Here is a 17,968-nt window from a genome sequence, read left to right on the forward strand (position 1 = left end):
GGTAAGTTATACATCATAATATCCACAAATTATGCTCATGCCCTTAAAGAACTTATGTCCCACTAGGCAAAAGTTCGATTTTGAAGGGCAAAAATTAAAGAACAGTCCATTTGAAGGGAAAATCACGCAATCACTTCATATTTATTCATTTTGACAAAACTAACACGTATAAGATTATGTTGCAGTATGAAACTAAGGACTGTTTGGCCATGAGAATTTTTTACTTTTTTTGAAATATTTTTTCACTATATTTGGAAATCAGTGTTTGACCATGAATGTTTGGAATTTCAAAAACACTTAAAAACTTGTTTTCACTTTCAATACATTCAAACAACTAAATTTTCTTTGCAAAAATTATAACCAAACACAGCTCCATCTTCAACTCCAACTTCAAAATTCCAAATAAAGTGAAAAATATTTGGTTTTTATTGCCAAACGCGTGCTAAAACTAATTCGGTCAAAGACATGTACTCCCTCTGTCCCACTTATTTATGGGTTATAGTTCAGATTTTGAGTTTTAATTTTGATCATAAATTTGAACATAAAATCTTTATGGCTTTTGAAATAAAATATACATATTAAAAAAACTACTAAAGTGGGATGGAGGGAATATTGCTTTAGGCACCAACAAAAGAAAGTTGAACTGATGTGGATAGGCAATCCTTTGCGACCAAAACCTAATATGCATAATGGGAAGACTAAAAAAGAGGAAACTCGAAAGACACTTGCAGGGGACAGTATCATAGCAAAATAAAAAGGGAAACAAGTGGTCTAATAGATGCACAGTAAACAAGCGAGGCCACACCACATGCGGCAAGCAGACAGTGAATTTGAAAACTCTTCTAATGGTAAGCACACAACCTCTCCATTTCAGACATTAATGCTTTAGCTTTAGTAGTACGGCACAATAGAGAGAAAGACCTCTGCTACATTGCTCATGTGCTCTCATTAATTTCCTTTGACTAGTAACAACATCTTGTTGAATTAGAGTCCAATGGTTTGTCTCCCAACTGAATTCTCCTTTACTATTCATCTGCTTTACATTTCCTTTCATGTTCTTAAAGAATGCAAAGCAGCATAAGCTTTTCCATAGCACCATTAGTTGTTTCATATTTGGTTTATCAAAATAACATAACAGCATATCACAAACAACACGTTTCAAAATTTAACACCAAATGAAACTGTATGTTGATTTTTAAGACTCTTTTTTATTTGGTCCCATTTATCTGGAAAACCCCCTAATGGAGGGCAATTTGTAATTCAGCTGATCAAACCGGGTTTCCGAGATGTTCAGCGCGAAATTGGGATTAACGGGCCACTGTAACTGAAAAGCTAGAGTGATTGAATAAGAAGCTAACTAAAGTTTTACTCAAAAACTCAGAACTATTTATGACAAATGGACTCAAGGCTATCTTGAACATTTGGTCAAGCTAGCTTAGCAATAATGAAAACCATTTATTTTTGAAGTTGCCTCTGCGTTAATGAAAATACGATAAACAGTACGCTCTTCAAATAATTTGTGCAACATTTATAATGTTGGACATGGATGTAGAATCTCTAAAGATAATATGCTTGAGAAAAGATGCTCCATAATACAGGGTGAAAGCAGACAACATAACAAACACATTCTCAAACCAGACAAAGTAAGATGTTGCGATGGATCATAGACAACAGAACCTACAAAGCATAATCAACGATAGCGGGAAATGAAACAAAAGAAAGCCATTAAAGGGCAATTTACTAAACTGAAACATCCAATTCCATTATGTCTAATATAACTATTTTTCCCCTTTTACACGGCTCATGAAAACACTAGTCAGAACAGCTTTCAACTCGAAAGATGCTTTCAGCAACTCCAGTGCCTGCAAAATCATAAGAACTCTCTAATTAAGTACTACTCAATTTATATGATACACTTTTTTTGCGACTAAAAATGAATGATACATTTCTATAATTAGAAATAATTTAACATGAAGCTTCCCCTTTTAACCTAAAAGATTTACAACCAAACAAATATCGGTGACTTATTTTAGACCAAAAGTATTCATTTTTTCTTAAACTCCGTGTCTAGTCAAACTATATCACATATATTGGACGGAGGGAGTAAATAATTAACCAAAAAAAGGAAATAAGAAAAACGCATAGGCAAAATTTATTGAGTCTAATTTTTTTACACTAACCAAGTCAGTAAAAGAACAGTACTAGTAGTAGTTACATTTATAACAATCGATAGGGTAAGGACATGACTTTACATTGCTAGTGTAATAATTAAATCCAAATTAAAGTGTTTACCTCTTCCATTCCAAAATCTACCACTTCCTCGCGCAGGACACCAACATCCTTGACATTAAACTTGTTGATAAGTGTAATGCTAGAGATGGTGGACATAGGCTTAACGACCAAGTCATCCATCACCATGTATGTCACCACCTCCTTCACAAAACCCCTTGCAGCTGTCCCAGCAGCTCCATCCACTGTCGGTCGAGCAACATACGTCAACCTTTTTGTCAAAAGATTTTGACACCTTGGGCATCTTGCACTAGGGTCATCACAAACATAACTGCAGTAATCATCACGAACATAACAGCCGTTATCAGAAGTATAACAGCAGCTGCCATTGGAACCGCCATAAAAAGTCTTCTCTGTCGTCGGAACGTCATTAAGCAATAGAAAAGGAACTGAAGATATTCCGACTGAAGAGTTGGGTTTCAAAAGGATATCTTTGCCTTGGTTTGACTGAATATAGGTGTCATTCAGATTCTCCACACTATCGTATAGGTTAGGCAAGCACCCATTCATTCCTTTTTCCTTGAGAAGCCTAATGACAGTACCCACTGGCAACGAGAGAATGTGAAAGAGGAAATCAACACAATCCTTTTCAGCCTCTGCAAATAGTACTTTGCCAGCCTCGCTATCGATCAAAAGCTTCATGCTCAATTTGGTATCAGAAGTCGTCATTGTGGTTAGCTGACTGATAATTGGGAGAGGGGTTCTAGGATCAGGTGATTCTCAGTCGTTGAAGACCTATGCATTTATAGTCCAATTGCTTCATCATCATACTTGTGACCAGTGTTTTAAAAGGGGGGGAGCGTGGGGGCGAGACAAATTATTTGTTTCGGTCAAAAAGAGGGTGGGGCAAACAAATTGTTTGTTTCGGTCAAAAAGGAAAAGTAAAACAGATACAGTGATGTCAAAAAAGAAAAAGTAACAGTGCGTCAAACAAATTATTTGTTTCGGTCAAAAAGAGGGTGGGGCACTCGGGTAATATATTTGTGCCTCATTGGTAACTTCAACAATTACCTGGTATGAAAGTACATATGGGTAATTATTTTAATTTTAAGGGGCAATTTCTGTGGTTTCCCTAAAAAGAAAATCACTAATCATTTATACTCACATGATATATATTATATAGTGAGTATCATAAAGGACAATTCATTCCTTCAAGAGAAAAGAAAAGTTATAACAAAATATAACAAATTGAGTTTAAGCTTAATTTGTATATCAATTTTATCAAGTTAATTTTTTAAAAATTAAATACAAGTTTTATTTTATTTTCAAAAGAAAAAAATTCATAAGAATATATTTTCTATTAATTTAAATTTAATAAATAAATTAGTAACATTAGCATTTATCTTAATTACTTCTTGTTGTGGTATAATTATTTAATTTTTTATTTTTTCTAAATTTTTATATTAAAAGAAAACAAAAAAAAATTAGAAAAACAAAACTAGAAAAGACAAAATAAGAAAAAAAGACAAAATTAAAAAAGACAAAAAAGGAAAAGAAAACCAAGGCTAAAAAGGAAAAGTAAACAGTGACGTCAAACAAATTGTTTGTTTCGGTCAAAAAGAGGGTGGGGGCGCTCGGGTAATATGTTTGTGCCTCATAGGTAACTTCAACAATTACTTGTTATGGGTGCACATATGGGTAATTATTTTAATTTTAAGGGGCAATTCCTGTGGTTTCCCCTTATTAGTATCTCACTATCCAAACACAATGTAGAAAAATAATTGGAATGAGGTCCAATGCACGCAAACTCATGAATCACACTACTATTTACATCCACTCATATACACAAGCTAGAGTCATCAAAAATATTATTATCTACTTCCTCACAAGACTGTAGTGCACTTATCTCAACATTGACATTATCAAGAAAAATATGGACTAATGATTTACTCTCTAATTTTAACTCCTCAAGTTGGCTTTTAAGTACCTTTTCAGCTATACATGACTCATCACTAAACTGTTGCACTCAAATCCTTATTCAAGTAGTGAACAGGCATAGCCACACAACAAAAGAAATAGTCTAATCTTGATAAATTAATTTCTAAGTCCCCGAAAATGGCGTCAAAAATTTGTTGCTCCCAAAGGCACACGCAAGTATACGCGGTCGTACAAGTAATACAGGATTAAAGTCCAGATATCGTACCCCTGAGAGACTTATGATTAACTATTTATTAAATTAAACTAATGTTAATTATCTAAACAAGAAATAAAATCCAAAGTTATATTTATAAAAGCAAATAATGAACTTCAACCAAGAAAGAGCAGATTTTTATCGGAGAAGAGATAAATCTAGGACTATGCCACTAATAATCCGGTTGAGTCTTCTAATCATACATCTATTTTATTTTCTGGGTTACTAGTTGTCGGGTTAATTATTACTTTATGAGTATCTTTCGGATTCTTTCATGGCTGTGAATCTTCTTTACCTAACGCCTATATTCCTATGGTCATCAGAAAATAACAAGAACACATTTATAGCTCCGTATTCAACTAAGCAAGGCTAAAGGGTATATTCCTATCCTCATTAGCGAAACGATTATTCGAACAAGTTGTATTTATTCTTATTACGCATGCAAATTTCCTATCCCTAGATCAATTCACACGCCACAGATAGTGTTCAACTATTGGCCAGATAATCAAACAATTAAGACCAAGAATAAATAAATAACCCCAAAGATGAAAAACCAATAGATATAAAACATAATCAAACGTCAACTTTCATGATAGCGTTGAAACCCTGGAACTATAAAGTTTAGCTCCACATAGACATGGAGGAAAAACAACAAATCATCCGAATAAAAATGTAAAAACGAGTACTACAAAGAAGAGAAGGTAAAACCCTGTAACTACGGCGTCCATGACGGCTCCAAGCTCTCTCTAGGTCCAAAGTTGTGAACTCTGAGTTTCAAGTTATCCAAAGTTATGTAAAAACCCTGTCTTATGGACTATTTATAGGTGTAATAAAAAACCCAGACGAAATAATTGAATTCAAAAACGAATTGGAAAATATTTAGACCCGTTTGGCCATGAGAATTTTTCACTTTTTTTCGGAATATTTTTTTCACTTTATTTGAAAATTAATGTTTGACCATGAAAATTTCAAATATAACTTGAAGTTGTATTTAGAATCTAGAAAACACCTTGTTTTCACCTTTTTCACTTTCAATACATTCAAACAACCAAATCTTTCTTTGCAAAAACTATAACCAAACACAATTCCATCTTCAACTCTAATTTCAACTCCAACTTCAAAATTCCAAATAAAGTGAAAAATATTTGATTTCCATGGCCAAACACCTACTTAGAATCCGAAAATTATTTGGACCCTCTGCACTGTGCACTGTCCACCGCGTCAACATTTGACACGTTCCGTGATGCGGCACATGCCCAGGTACGTCTCTTTCTTCATTCTCAATTTCAATTGTTTCTTCTTTTTCATTTGTTGTCTTCTTCTTCCTTATTTTTATACTTTAAATCCTCCATCATTATGTCTCCATGTTGTCTCCCCTCATTTCTCTATTCTTTTCTTTTCTCACTTTTTATTCAATTTCGTTCCGAATTTCTTTATCTTCACACCGCTTTATTCCTATACAATAAAATATAATATTAAGCATAAAGTTGTATAATAGTACTCAAAGAAAATTAAAAGTACTGAAATGTGAGGCAAACGATGAATAAATATATGCATTTTTGGCCTAAAAAGAGCTAGTATCATAGAGATTAATATATTTCTTAAAAAAATAGCTCAATCATCTACTAATATAGGGTATCATAGGTCCTTAAAAAAATTCATCAGTGTTTTATGATACCCACATGGTATATATCATATACTGATGACGTTTCATAATGAACTGATTCACCTTAAAAAAGAAAACCACTAATCCTTTATACTCATATATTATATACTGATAGAGTACCATAAAGGACAAATTCATTCCTTCAAGAGAAAAAAAAAAGTTATAAAAAAATATAACAAATTGAGTTTAAGCTTAATTTTTATATCAATTTTATCAAGTTAATTTTTACAAAAAAAAATTACAAACAATAAAGTCAAAGTTAAATACAAGTTTTATTTGTTTTCAAAAGAAAAAAATTCATAAGAATATAGTTTCTATTAATTTAAATTTTAATAAATAAATTAGTAACTTTAGCATTTATCTTAATTACTTCTTGTTGTGGTCTAATTATTTAATTTTTACTTTATTATTTTTTTCTAAATTTATATATTACAAGAAAACAAAAACAAATTAAGAAAACAAAATAAGAAAAGAAGACAAAATTAAAAAAGACAAAAAAGGAAAAGAAAACGAAGGCTAAAAAGGAAAAGTAAAAAGTGACATCAAACAAATTGTTTGATTCGGTCATGAAGAGGGTGGAGGCACTCGAGTAATATGTTTGTGTCTCATGGGTAATATCAACAATTACTTGGTATGGGGGCACATACGGGTAATGGAACAGCTAATGGAAGTACATAATTTAGTGCGAAAAGTCATTGGTATCGGAACATCATCAAGTAATGGAAAAGGAATGTCTAAAGTTATTCCAAGTGAAGATTTGGGTTTTAAAAGGATATCCTTTGATTGAATATAGGTGTTATTCAGATTTTCTACGTTGTCGTATAGGTTAGGCAAGCATCCTTTCATTCCTTTCTTCTTGAGAAGCCTAATCACAGTGCTCAAAAGAAAAAAATTCGTCAGAATATATTTTCTATTAATTTAAATTTTAATAAATAAATTAGTAACTTCAGCATTTATCTTAATTACTTCTTGTTGTGGTCTATTTATTTAATTTTTTATTTTATTGTTTTTTCTAATTTTGTATATTAAAAGAAAACAAAAACAAATTAAAAAACAAAACTAGAACAAGACAAAATAAGAAAAGAAGACAAAATTAAAAAGACAAAAAAGGAAAAGAAAACGAAGGCTAAAAAGGAAAAGTAAACAGTGACATCAAACAAATTTTTGATTCGGTCATAAAGAGGGTGGGGGTACTTGAGTAATATGTTTGTGCCTCATGGGTAATATCAACAATTACTTGGTATGGGGGCACATATGGGTAATGGAACAGCTTATGGAAGTACATAATTTAGTGCGAAAAGTCCTTGGTATCGGAACATCATCAAGTAATGGAAAAGGAATGTCTGAAGTTATTCCAAGTGAAGAGTTGGGTTTTTAAAGGATATCCTTTGATTGAAGATAGGTTTTATTCAGATTTTCTACGTTGTCGTATAGGTTAGGCAAGCATCCTTTCATTCCTTTCTTCTTGAGAAGCCTAATCACAGTGCTCAAAAGAAAAAAATTCATAAGAATATATTTTTTAATAATTTTAATTTTAATAAATAAATTAGTAACTTTAGCATTTATATTAATTACTTATTCTTGTGGTCTAATTATTTAATTTTTTATTTTATTGTTTTTCTAAATTTTTATATTAAAATAAAACAAAAACAAATTAAAAAAACAAAACTAGAAAAAGACAAAATAAGAAAAGAAGACAAAATTAAAAAAGACAAAAAAGGAAAGGAAAACTAAGGCTAAAAAGGAAAAGTAAACAGTGACGTCAAATATTTCTTTTGAGTTATTTTTTCGTTTGTGTTCCAAAAGTCACTTAATTATATTTATATTCTATAGCACTCAGAAAATCACTCCACCGGCCAAAAATGTATTTTACCTTTTAAATTATCAACCTTGACATTTTTTTTTTAATATTATATTTTTTTTTTCTCTTTTTAATCTATATTATGGACTTAACTATAGAATAATTAAATCTTATTTATAAAACGACAAAAGTGAAAACAGTTTTCAAGCATATATTATGATACATGTAATAATAAAATAATCGAGCAAAGTAAAAAATATGTTATGGTACGTATAAAAATAAAATAATTGAGCATAGTAAAAAATATAGTTATTCAAACATCAGACGATAGCCTAATGTTTTATTTGTAAGATAAAGAAACAAAGGAGCAAATATTAGACTCGAGTCTAATGTTATCGAAAGGTAATTTTCAAGGGTCATATTTGAATAATCTTAAAAAAGAGGAACAAAATCTAAATGATTGTATAAGGAATAGACTTTTGTGTAAATCAGTCTGAACAATGTTGGGTTTTAGCAGTCATGAGGCCCAATCTAACCTGCCCAAGTCAAATGTTGATGACCTAATATAGTGGGCTGGCCCATAGACCCACTCATTATTTTATTTTTGCTGTATATTCATTTTTATTGCAGAAAATACATGTATTCCTTTGTGCAGTTGTAGAAAGTCTTGAAAATTTGTCCATATAAATGAATTGCATTGTCCCTTTACTCTTTCCTTTGTCTTCATCCGTGAACGCAGGATTGCCTGTTCATGATCTCTCTCCAACATTTCACCTTATATTTGCAGGTAAGTTTTCTGTAGTAGAATTGGTATAAAACGCTTTTATAAGCTTCTACGAGCACGCTTATTCAGATTATTAATTTTGGGTGTTATATAATAAATGTTAAGTTGGCCTGTATTGGACATTCTGAATATAGTTAATTGTTTAATAGGATTATTCCAAGCAGAGACAAAACACCAGGTGATTTCTTTCTATATGTTTTAGTCTTGGTGGACATAATTACTTATACTTGCAGTGGTGGGAGGTGACAGATATCTCATGAAATTAGTTGAGGTGTCTGGCCGGACACCACGGTTATAAAAAAGTTTGTTTAATAGGATTTAAACCAGTAAGTTGGTGATTGCTTTTGCCTTAAAAAAAAAAAAAAAAAAAAATTCTTGGGGCCTCTCTACCAGTATTATTACTTTCTTTGTATTTTCTAACACAATGGCCTCTCTATCTGGAACATTATATCTACATTGTACAACTCCATCGTCAAACTCCAACTTAAAATATTCCAAATAGAGTGGAAAATATTTGGTTTCTATGGCCACATAGTAAATGTTGAATCCCTCGGCTTCTTCATATGTTTACTTCTTTATATTTTAGATCCCATTACTAAAAGTTCTGGCTCCGTCACTAGATAGAACATACTTCTATGAAGGTTAAGGATGCAGAATGTAATTTTGATAAGAGTATATATATGTATAGAAATAGGAGTTAAGAATGTAATTTTGTTTTCATACTTTAATCATAAGACTCGAAGAAAATGGTTTACTTTCTCTTTGGTGCGTGTGGGCATGAGAACTTCCTTGCATTTCTCCATTTTTTTTGAGATTAATGAATAGAATCTTGATTAGTGTATTGGGAACACTGGTGACAGATTCACTGCAGTGTGAAAAATTATATGACGGTGAAGCAATTGCAAATATTTAAGTGTATTGGACCACACCTATCCAGAGTTTAATTTGAAAGAAATCCTAAATCGCCCGCCTAGGAGGGTATAGTGCCTATCATAGCTCTTGCCTCTTGTAACCAGAATTTGAATTCCAACTATGGACCATATAGTTGTTGCAATTGTAATTATACACATGCTGCAATCTTAATATAGTAGGATATGAAAGGGACTTGAAAAAACTCAAGGAAGTCTCATTACATAGCCTAACTTGTCCTCCTGATTTAGGTCTCTTTGTTCATTGTGTTTCTATACTGGGTATGTTGTTGTTGTTGTTGTTTGTTCATTGTGTTTCTGTTTTGATAAAGTGTAGGTCCTCAACGTCCAGCACACAAGGAGATTTGCCTGAGAAAACTACCTCTCCAAGAACAAAAATTGCAGCAGTTATCAGCCAACCAAAATGACGACTACTTCTTATAGCAAATTGAGCATGAAGCTTTTGATTGACACCAATGCTGGTAAAGTCCTATTTGCTGAGGCTGATAAGGACTGTGTAGATTTCCTCTTTCAGATTCTCTCATTGCCTGCGGGAACTGTTATGAGTCTTCTCAAGGAAAAAGGAATGAGTGGATCCTTGCCTAACCTCTATGAAAGCGTAGAAAATCTGAAGGACGCATATATCCAATCGAACCAATGCAAGGATATCCTTTTAAAACCCAAGTCCTCTGTTGGGATCTCTTCAGCTCCTTTTCTATTGCTTAATGATGACGGTCTAACACGTGAGAAGACTTTTTATGGCTGTTCCTACAGTAGTTCCCACTCAACTGTTTCTGATGACCCTAGTGCTCTCTGCACAAGCTGTCGACATAGCATGTCAAGAAAGATTACATATGTTGCTCCGCCCGTAGCAAAAGGAGCTGTGGCAGCAACAGGGGGTTTTGTGAAGGATTTGGTGACATACATGGTGACGGATGACTTGGTGGTTACGCCCATGTCTACCATTTCTTGCATTTCCCTTCTCAACAAGTTTAATGTCAGGGATGTAGGTGTACTAGAGGAGGAAGTAGTAAGTTTTGGAATGAATGAGGTAATCAGTTATACTTAATTTTAAATAACTCTTATACTATCACTGTGTTTAACATGTTGTAGCATGCTTTGCCGGTTTCTAATTTCACTTTCTGTGACCAGTTAGTTGTGTTTTAGGCGACCTAATAGGATTAGAGTTTATTTTGCACTATTCATATGTTAATAAACCAAATAAATCTTACTTGTGTCTTTTTGTATTTCCTTTTATCTTTGGACAAGTATGCTTACTTATTGAACTCCTACTATCATTTTGCAGGCGCTGGAGTTGCTGAAGGCATCTTTCGAGTCGAAAGAAGTTCTGACAAGTGTTTTCACGAGCTGCGTAAAAGTGGAGAAATAGTCATAAGACAATGGAATTGGACGTTTCAGTTTATTAACTGCCTTATGTAAGGAGTATTAAATATTAATGGCTTTCTTTTGTTTCATCCCTGTGGGAGTCTATTCTGTTTTGTAAGTTACATCTATTGTTAAATTGTACTTGTGTATAGCTTTGAGTTTCTTTTTGTTATATTCTCTGCTTTCATATCGTGACAGAAAATCTCTTCTCAAGCATCTTATTTTTAGAGGTTTTCCAGCTATCTCCAACATTATAAACCATGGACAAATTATTTGAAGAGATGCCTTCAACTTCCCATGCCCCTATCAAAACAAAGTAGTAAAGCAATTCCAAGTTCATTTTTCTAGTACACTTAACCTCATTATTTTCTACTTCCTAAAACCTGTAAAACGATTAACAATTGATACCATAGTATTGCAGACGTCGTCGATTCATAGGTCAACCCCTTTCTTCAAGATCTTCCAACTTTCTTTATGTGAAATAGAAATGGTGATCCTTCAAATAGATACAGAGTTACTTTGCCCTTCCACAAAATCATCCTCTTGTAAGCTAATGTATTCGGCAACCTAAGGCTCCATTGGTCTATCAATTGAAGTAGAACTTATGTACTATTGATGGGGGAAAAATGCAGTATTAGTCATTCGTTTACGTTAGTACGCGAAAGTGCATTCAACCTTGAGACATTCTTGTCTGTATGAATAGCTATCGAGATTTTCTCTGAGTAAGCTTGAGGACCTTTTTATCCATAATTCAGGTCTAAATGACAAAAGTTAACAAGTTGGCTCAGGGCTCTGCAGCAAGGGTCCAATAAAGACCTGGTCTAAGAACTTAGCCAGAGTAACTTCAGGAAAATAGTTTCCTAAGTGCTGATAGACTGGGCTTATGGTCTTGTGTCCTCCCAGCCCAAGCTTGTTTACATATCCTAAATCCAATTAAAGCATGGACGGAAAGAACTTGTCACTAAAGTGGCGTTTGGTTTGAAGACAAGTTGTACAGGGATCATAACGCAGGGATTAGTTATGTAGCGATTAGTAATACATAGTTATTTCTTGTCGGGTGTTAGGTTCATTGTATTAAAATTGGATATGCAAGATATCATTAAATAATTTATTTATTTATTAAACTAAAAAGTAATGAGCAGTGGCGGAGCCACATGCATCCAAGCGGTGTCAACTGACACCCCTTCACCAAAAAATTACACTGTATAAATACGTAAAAAGATCTTTTTTTATATATATATAATATGTGTTGAACCCCTTTAATTTTGTCGTATATTTTTTTTTTTTATATTTTGACGCGCAGTAAAAATCCAGTTACCCACCACTTGGTAATGAGTCTACAATTATACCCATAGGTGCTTGATCTTCATTGATTTCTAGGAAAAATATAAAGGTAATTTTGTCCTTTTGCTACTTATATACATGGATTTGTTATTCAATGTTGTTTGTGTTATAAAATAATACGCCAATTGGTGTATTAAGTTATACATGATTGAGATTACAACCAAACATTGGATAAAATTATACCAAATTATACATCAGGATACAAAACGACCCCTAAATGTAGATGTATTTGTTTCTTATATTCTTTTGTAAGCATCTGAAATATGTTGGTCCATGGCAAGTGAATTTCAAGTGATATTTTTATATATTCATTAGGAAAAAAGGGGGGAGGTTTCTACAGGAATTAAAACTCTTACTACCATTAATTGCGACTCCAATCCCTTGTGATTAGGCAGATTGTTCACGTTATATGCTCCTCCATTTTCCATCACTGGCAACAGATGTACAAGTCCAAATTGAATTTGGGGTTTGCAAAACAACTGTTAGTAATGCTTAATTTACAAGTCCACTGTTGAGCCCAAGATTGGACATATACCAGGCCATCCGTACGTAGTTTAAATATGGCCCATGTCAACAGTGAATATATAGTGCAGGACCGTGGTTTAAATCATGCTTTTGCTCATTCACCTGTAGCTCTCTATTCCTCATTGCATTGCTAAATAAGGTGAGTTTTAATTTAATTGCCAAAAAAGAGGAAAATAATTAGGAAGAGTCCGGAACCAAAATGACTAACAAAAAAAAAGATTTGAACCAAAATACCCCAGAAAAAAAAAGTTTGACAAAAGTACCTTTAACAAGCTCCCTCTTTTTTTTTGTTTTTTTTTTTTTGTTTTTGTTTTTGTTAAACTCTCTTTATTTTACATTTCACACTTTTTACGTACTTTAGGCATAGATTAATCATGCTTCGGGATTTCGGAACTTCAATAGTTTATATAGAACCCGACTTATTTTTGTGCGATTAATAAGGTAGGCTCAATACATCAAGGATACGCAAAATTTCATATTGTCGTTTTAGTGGTTGAAAAGTGCTCGAAGTTCATTTTTTGTTTGAAGAATTGTTGTCATTAGCTTTAAGTTATTTATGTTTTAGGGTTTAGATTTAAGTGTGTTATTTTTTGGTCAAAATTGCATCATTCATACCAATCTCAAAATAATTAAATTGCATCATTCATAACATGAAAATACTTAAACTTGTTCATTAATAACAAACCCAAACTTGTTAAAATACAATCATCAAAGAAAGAAAACTTAAAATACATTCATCAATTCATGCCCTTTGAGTAATGCAAAACTAAACATACTAATATTCTTCAAAATCATCATAAATTAAACATATAACTAAAATCACAATATTCTTAATCATTATCAGAACTGAAGTCTTCAATATCGTCCTCAGATAAATAAGTTGGGTTTCTTAAGACAGATCTTCTTTCTGTAGATATTAGTTCCCTATCAGCTTGATGATCGGGGTTCTTGACTAACTTGACCATGTAAAATCTACAACGTCGTGCCAGCATTCGGTTGTTCTCTTTCCTAATCCTTTGTACCGCAACCTCGCAAGAATCTTGTTCAGTTCGAGGCATGCCCAATGAAAATCTTGTTGGGATTGAAGCATTGAGATTTTTCAAGTCACGAACAAGACGTTGTAATTCGGTGTACCGATATGCCCATTCGCGACGTAAACCACAATAATATTCACGTGGATCTGAATATTTCAGCTCGCAAAAATCGTCATTATGCTCTATTAAAAGGTAGGGCTTGAAATCGTCTAGCACGAATTCACCGTTACCTCGTTGAGGAATCACGAATAGTTGCTTTGATTTGGGTTGTCATCACCACTGCTATTCGAATCCTTTGGAAAAAATACCGACCAATCTACATCTCTGCTATTCGACATTGAATTTTAAGTAGATACTAAGTAGCAAAAGGCTGCTTATTATATAGTTATCAAACTCAATAGGTTGTGGGATCATGACTATGACCCCACCAACATTATTTAAGACAGTACAACTATTAATAATATCATGGGGAATCATCGTCATCAAACATCTCACAGTCCGAATTCCACTTGGATCTGAATCTGACGTAACCATGTTGACCATATTCTATAGAGAGAATAGTGAGGATGTTACACCTTGGAAAATTCCCCGTTAGCGTACAGTGAATAGGCCATCGAAGGGTATAATGTATACGACGCTTTGATAAGCAAGAAATAGCATTTGAGGGTCCTAACTAAGATTTCCAAAGACATTCGAGATAAGGAAAGAAAGTTGTTGAGGAAAGCAAGTCATATGTCGTGTGTCGGACATGATTTACGAGTATCGAGTTAATGATGCTTCGAGGAAGAGTTATAACGTCCCTTAGATTGGTATCGAGGTGTTAGACAAGTGTTAGGAAGATTCCATAAGGATCGGAGATCAAACGAGTCGACGAGAACAAGTCTCGGAAAGTCAAGTAAACATACGGCCGGACATCGTCGTATAAAATCTACGGACCGTATGTCCAACCGTAGATTCAGCCCGTATAACATGTCTCACTGGACCAGATCTACGGCCAGACATACGGCCAGTAGAAAACATACGGACCGTATGTTGGTCCGCAGATCTTGATTGGGACAGGTTTGGGATTAATATAAGGGACCTCTCTTCATTTCATTTTCATTTCATCTTCAACTCCTCCACGCCTCCCGAGAAACCTCTAGAACATTCCATACACTTCAACCATAAGAACACAAGGAAATTGATGATCAACTTCATCAAACCAACAAGAATCAAGAGTGTGAAACCCGTTAAAGTAATCAAACCAAGAAATCCTAAGAGAGTGGTGAAAGGGTTTTGGTGCAAGAGGTGTATTACCATTCAAGGCTTGTTCCTCCATCATCTAAGGTGAGTTTCATGATCTTTCCATATTTTTTGAAGTATTGATAGGTTGAAACACTTGGATTGTACTAGAATATAGAAAATGGGTCATAAATGTGTGAATAGTATCATGGTTGAGTAGTAGTTGGATTGAATCATAAAAATGGATATGTTGAGATTATAAATACGTTATAAATGAAATTTAGAACATGGAATAAGTATTGTATGTGAAAGAACACGATAATGGACTTTGGTCATGATTATGGAGAATTGGAAGTGAAATTGTGAAATGTGGGCAATGCAATTGAATGATGCTTGTTGTTTGTGATATTATGATTGATGTTATGAATGTTTGGGAGTTGATACGGAATATGGAGGAAGTAGTATAAACAAAGGAAATGCTGCCCAATTTTCTGTAGCTTTAGTAAGTACGTTCTCATGATTGTTTAGCTAATGTCGATACGAATTCTCTTGAAGGTAAAACGTGAGCATTAAAGGAGAACGAGCGAGCAATAGAATAGTTAAACGACAAAGGTATGTGAGGCTAGCCCTTTCTTTCTAAGGCATGAATCCTATGGCATGAATTTCCTCCTTTCTTATGAATGTCCCTATCTTCAAGAAAGCTAAGAGCCCTTGTTTATGAATAGCCACATGAGATAAGAGATATGCTACGAGTATGATAATGATAATGACAAGCTTAAGTCTAGAGATGCTATAGTTTATGATATGATGCTCCTATAAAGCTAATGAAGCTATCCATAATCCATTGATGTTGATCATTATATACACTCACCTTATGCTTGTTCCTTCAAGGTGAGGCAGAATGCTTATGAATGCTCCATAATGAAATCGGGGGTCCACGACCTTATGTCACCCCGATAGAGTATGATTATCTATGAGTCTCTATGCATGCATTACGATGAATTATGATAAGTATATTATGATGAGTATACTATGATGAGCATATGATGATATTACACCGCGCCTACATGGCCGGGCAGTCACCGCCAAGGCGGGCAGTTATACACCATGGCCAGATGGCATGGGCAGACACCACTAGTGGGCGGCATGAGATGGTACCCCGGACGCGAGAGGCACGGACGCGGAGCTAATGCTAATGTTATTGATTACACCGTACCATATGGTCGGCGCATTATACATTTATGCATATATGATATGATGATGAGTATGAAAGTAAGTTTCCCTTGCATTATTTCTTTTATGATTCGATCGATTACGCATCGCTCCTCATTTGATGCTCCCTTATTTCATTGATGTCTTATTATTGTTTATGCCTTGCATACTCAGTACAATATTCGTACTGACGTCCTTTTCCTTGGACGCTGTGTTCATGCCCACAGGTAGACAGGGAGACGGTGCATCCACAGTGGTATCGGCGGATTTAAAGGAGCCCTCCTTTATTCCGGAGGTGCTATTCGAGACGGTATTTTTGTGTATATATATATTTTGGGCACGACGGGGTCCCGTCCCTTCCATATGTCTAGTACTCGAAGTAGAGGCTCGTAGATACGCGCCAGCGGGTAGTATGGTCTCACGGTCTTCATGTATATGCATGTGTATATATATATATATATATATATATATATATATATATATATATATATATATACTATTTTGATAGCCGAAGGGCTTATGTTTATAAAAAGTAAATATGATTCAAATGATATTAGTTCCTATGATTACGAGATTATTATGAATGAGAACGTATGAGTAACGAGAATGAGCGGTGTTCGGTGGTTAGCCCGGATGACCGTCATGGCAAGTTCGTAGGCTGGTCGTGACGCAAGTGGTATCGCAGCAACAAGCCCTAGAAGTGTCTACGAGCCGTGTCTAGTAGAGTCTTGTTTATGGTGTGTTGCGCGCCACGCTAATAAACGAGTGAGGCTACGGTGGCATTTAGGAAAAATGACCATCTTTCATCTTAAGAGATCGTGCGATAGAGTAGCCGTGCTATAAGATTTTAGCCTCCCTAATAGTGTGTTGTGATTTCGGTAAATACCGCCAAAAGGAAAAGCTAAAGCCGCCCAGAAGGGCAAGACTACGATGAAAAGGCGGGCAGAAAGAGAGCCGCCTACGAATGTAGATGAGGATGAATCACATAACGATGCTCCATCTAATGCCTCCACTACTCCGCCTATTACAGAAGAGCAAGAAGGGGCTTCAGTTCCAGCTCCTATGACTCCAGTTCCTCCACCGGTTACTTCGGGTCAACAAGTGACCGAGGCCATTCATTTATTGACACAGTTGGTTGCCGCCCAAGTACGGCCGCAGAATGTGGGCCCAAGTGATCGGTCAGCTAGTACTAGAGCCCGTGACTTCATGAGTTTAAACCCTCCGGAATTCTTTGGATCAAAGCCGGATGAAGACCCGCAAGGCTTTATTGATGAAATGTTGAGGACATTGCGGATTATTCATGCTTCCGAGACCAAATCCGTGAGTTGGCATCTTATAGACTCGAGACGTGGCGGTATTATGGTATAATAATTGGATAGCATCAAGGCAAGAGAATGCGCTCCTCCTATACGGCAAGAATTTGTAGATGCTTTCATCTTCGCCATTATTTTTGCCACCGAGGTCCGCCGGCTAGACTGGGCGGACAGATTTTTAAATTTAAAATAAGAAAATATGAGTGCCGGGAGTATAGCCTTCAATTTAATTCTTTGGCTAGATATGCCCGACTATGTGCGGCCGATACGGGAGATCGGGTGCACGGAGTTTGTGAGTGGCTTAGGCCACATTTGTTTAAAGATTGTTTGACGGCTTCGTTGTAAGATGGGATG

The 17,968-nt window shown here is 34.7% G+C and overlaps 2 protein-coding genes across 4 annotated transcripts; one reads left to right on the top strand and one right to left on the bottom strand.

Annotated features, from left to right (window-relative positions):
* Window positions 1-1,549: 1,549 nt before the first annotated feature.
* Window positions 1,550-3,086, bottom strand: LOC132052393 (uncharacterized). Its single transcript, XM_059443911.1, has 2 exons — window positions 2,293-3,086; window positions 1,550-1,862 (listed from the first exon to the last, which is right to left on the bottom strand). Exons 1-2 carry the CDS (start codon window positions 2,956-2,958, stop codon window positions 1,779-1,781), a joined length of 750 nt encoding a protein of 249 aa, XP_059299894.1. The 5' UTR covers window positions 2,959-3,086; the 3' UTR covers window positions 1,550-1,778.
* Window positions 3,087-8,532: 5,446 nt separating this feature from the next.
* LOC132052394 (uncharacterized) lies at window positions 8,533-11,116 on the top strand. Of its 3 annotated transcripts, none has more exons than XM_059443914.1 (3): window positions 8,533-8,674; window positions 9,912-10,630; window positions 10,886-11,116. In XM_059443914.1, the coding sequence occupies exons 2-3, from the start codon at window positions 10,004-10,006 to the stop codon at window positions 10,967-10,969; spliced, it is 711 nt and encodes a 236-aa protein (XP_059299897.1). In that variant the 5' UTR covers window positions 8,533-8,674; window positions 9,912-10,003; the 3' UTR covers window positions 10,970-11,116. The 3 variants fall into 3 exon arrangements, with proteins under 3 accessions (XP_059299897.1, XP_059299895.1, XP_059299896.1); XM_059443912.1 differs by having other exon boundaries at window positions 9,917-10,630; XM_059443913.1 differs by having other exon boundaries at window positions 9,932-10,630.
* Window positions 11,117-17,968: the final 6,852 nt, after the last annotated feature.

This window comes from Lycium ferocissimum, chromosome 4, assembly GCF_029784015.1.
Source record: "Lycium ferocissimum isolate CSIRO_LF1 chromosome 4, AGI_CSIRO_Lferr_CH_V1, whole genome shotgun sequence".
NCBI classification, from domain to species: Eukaryota; Viridiplantae; Streptophyta; class Magnoliopsida; order Solanales; family Solanaceae; genus Lycium; species Lycium ferocissimum.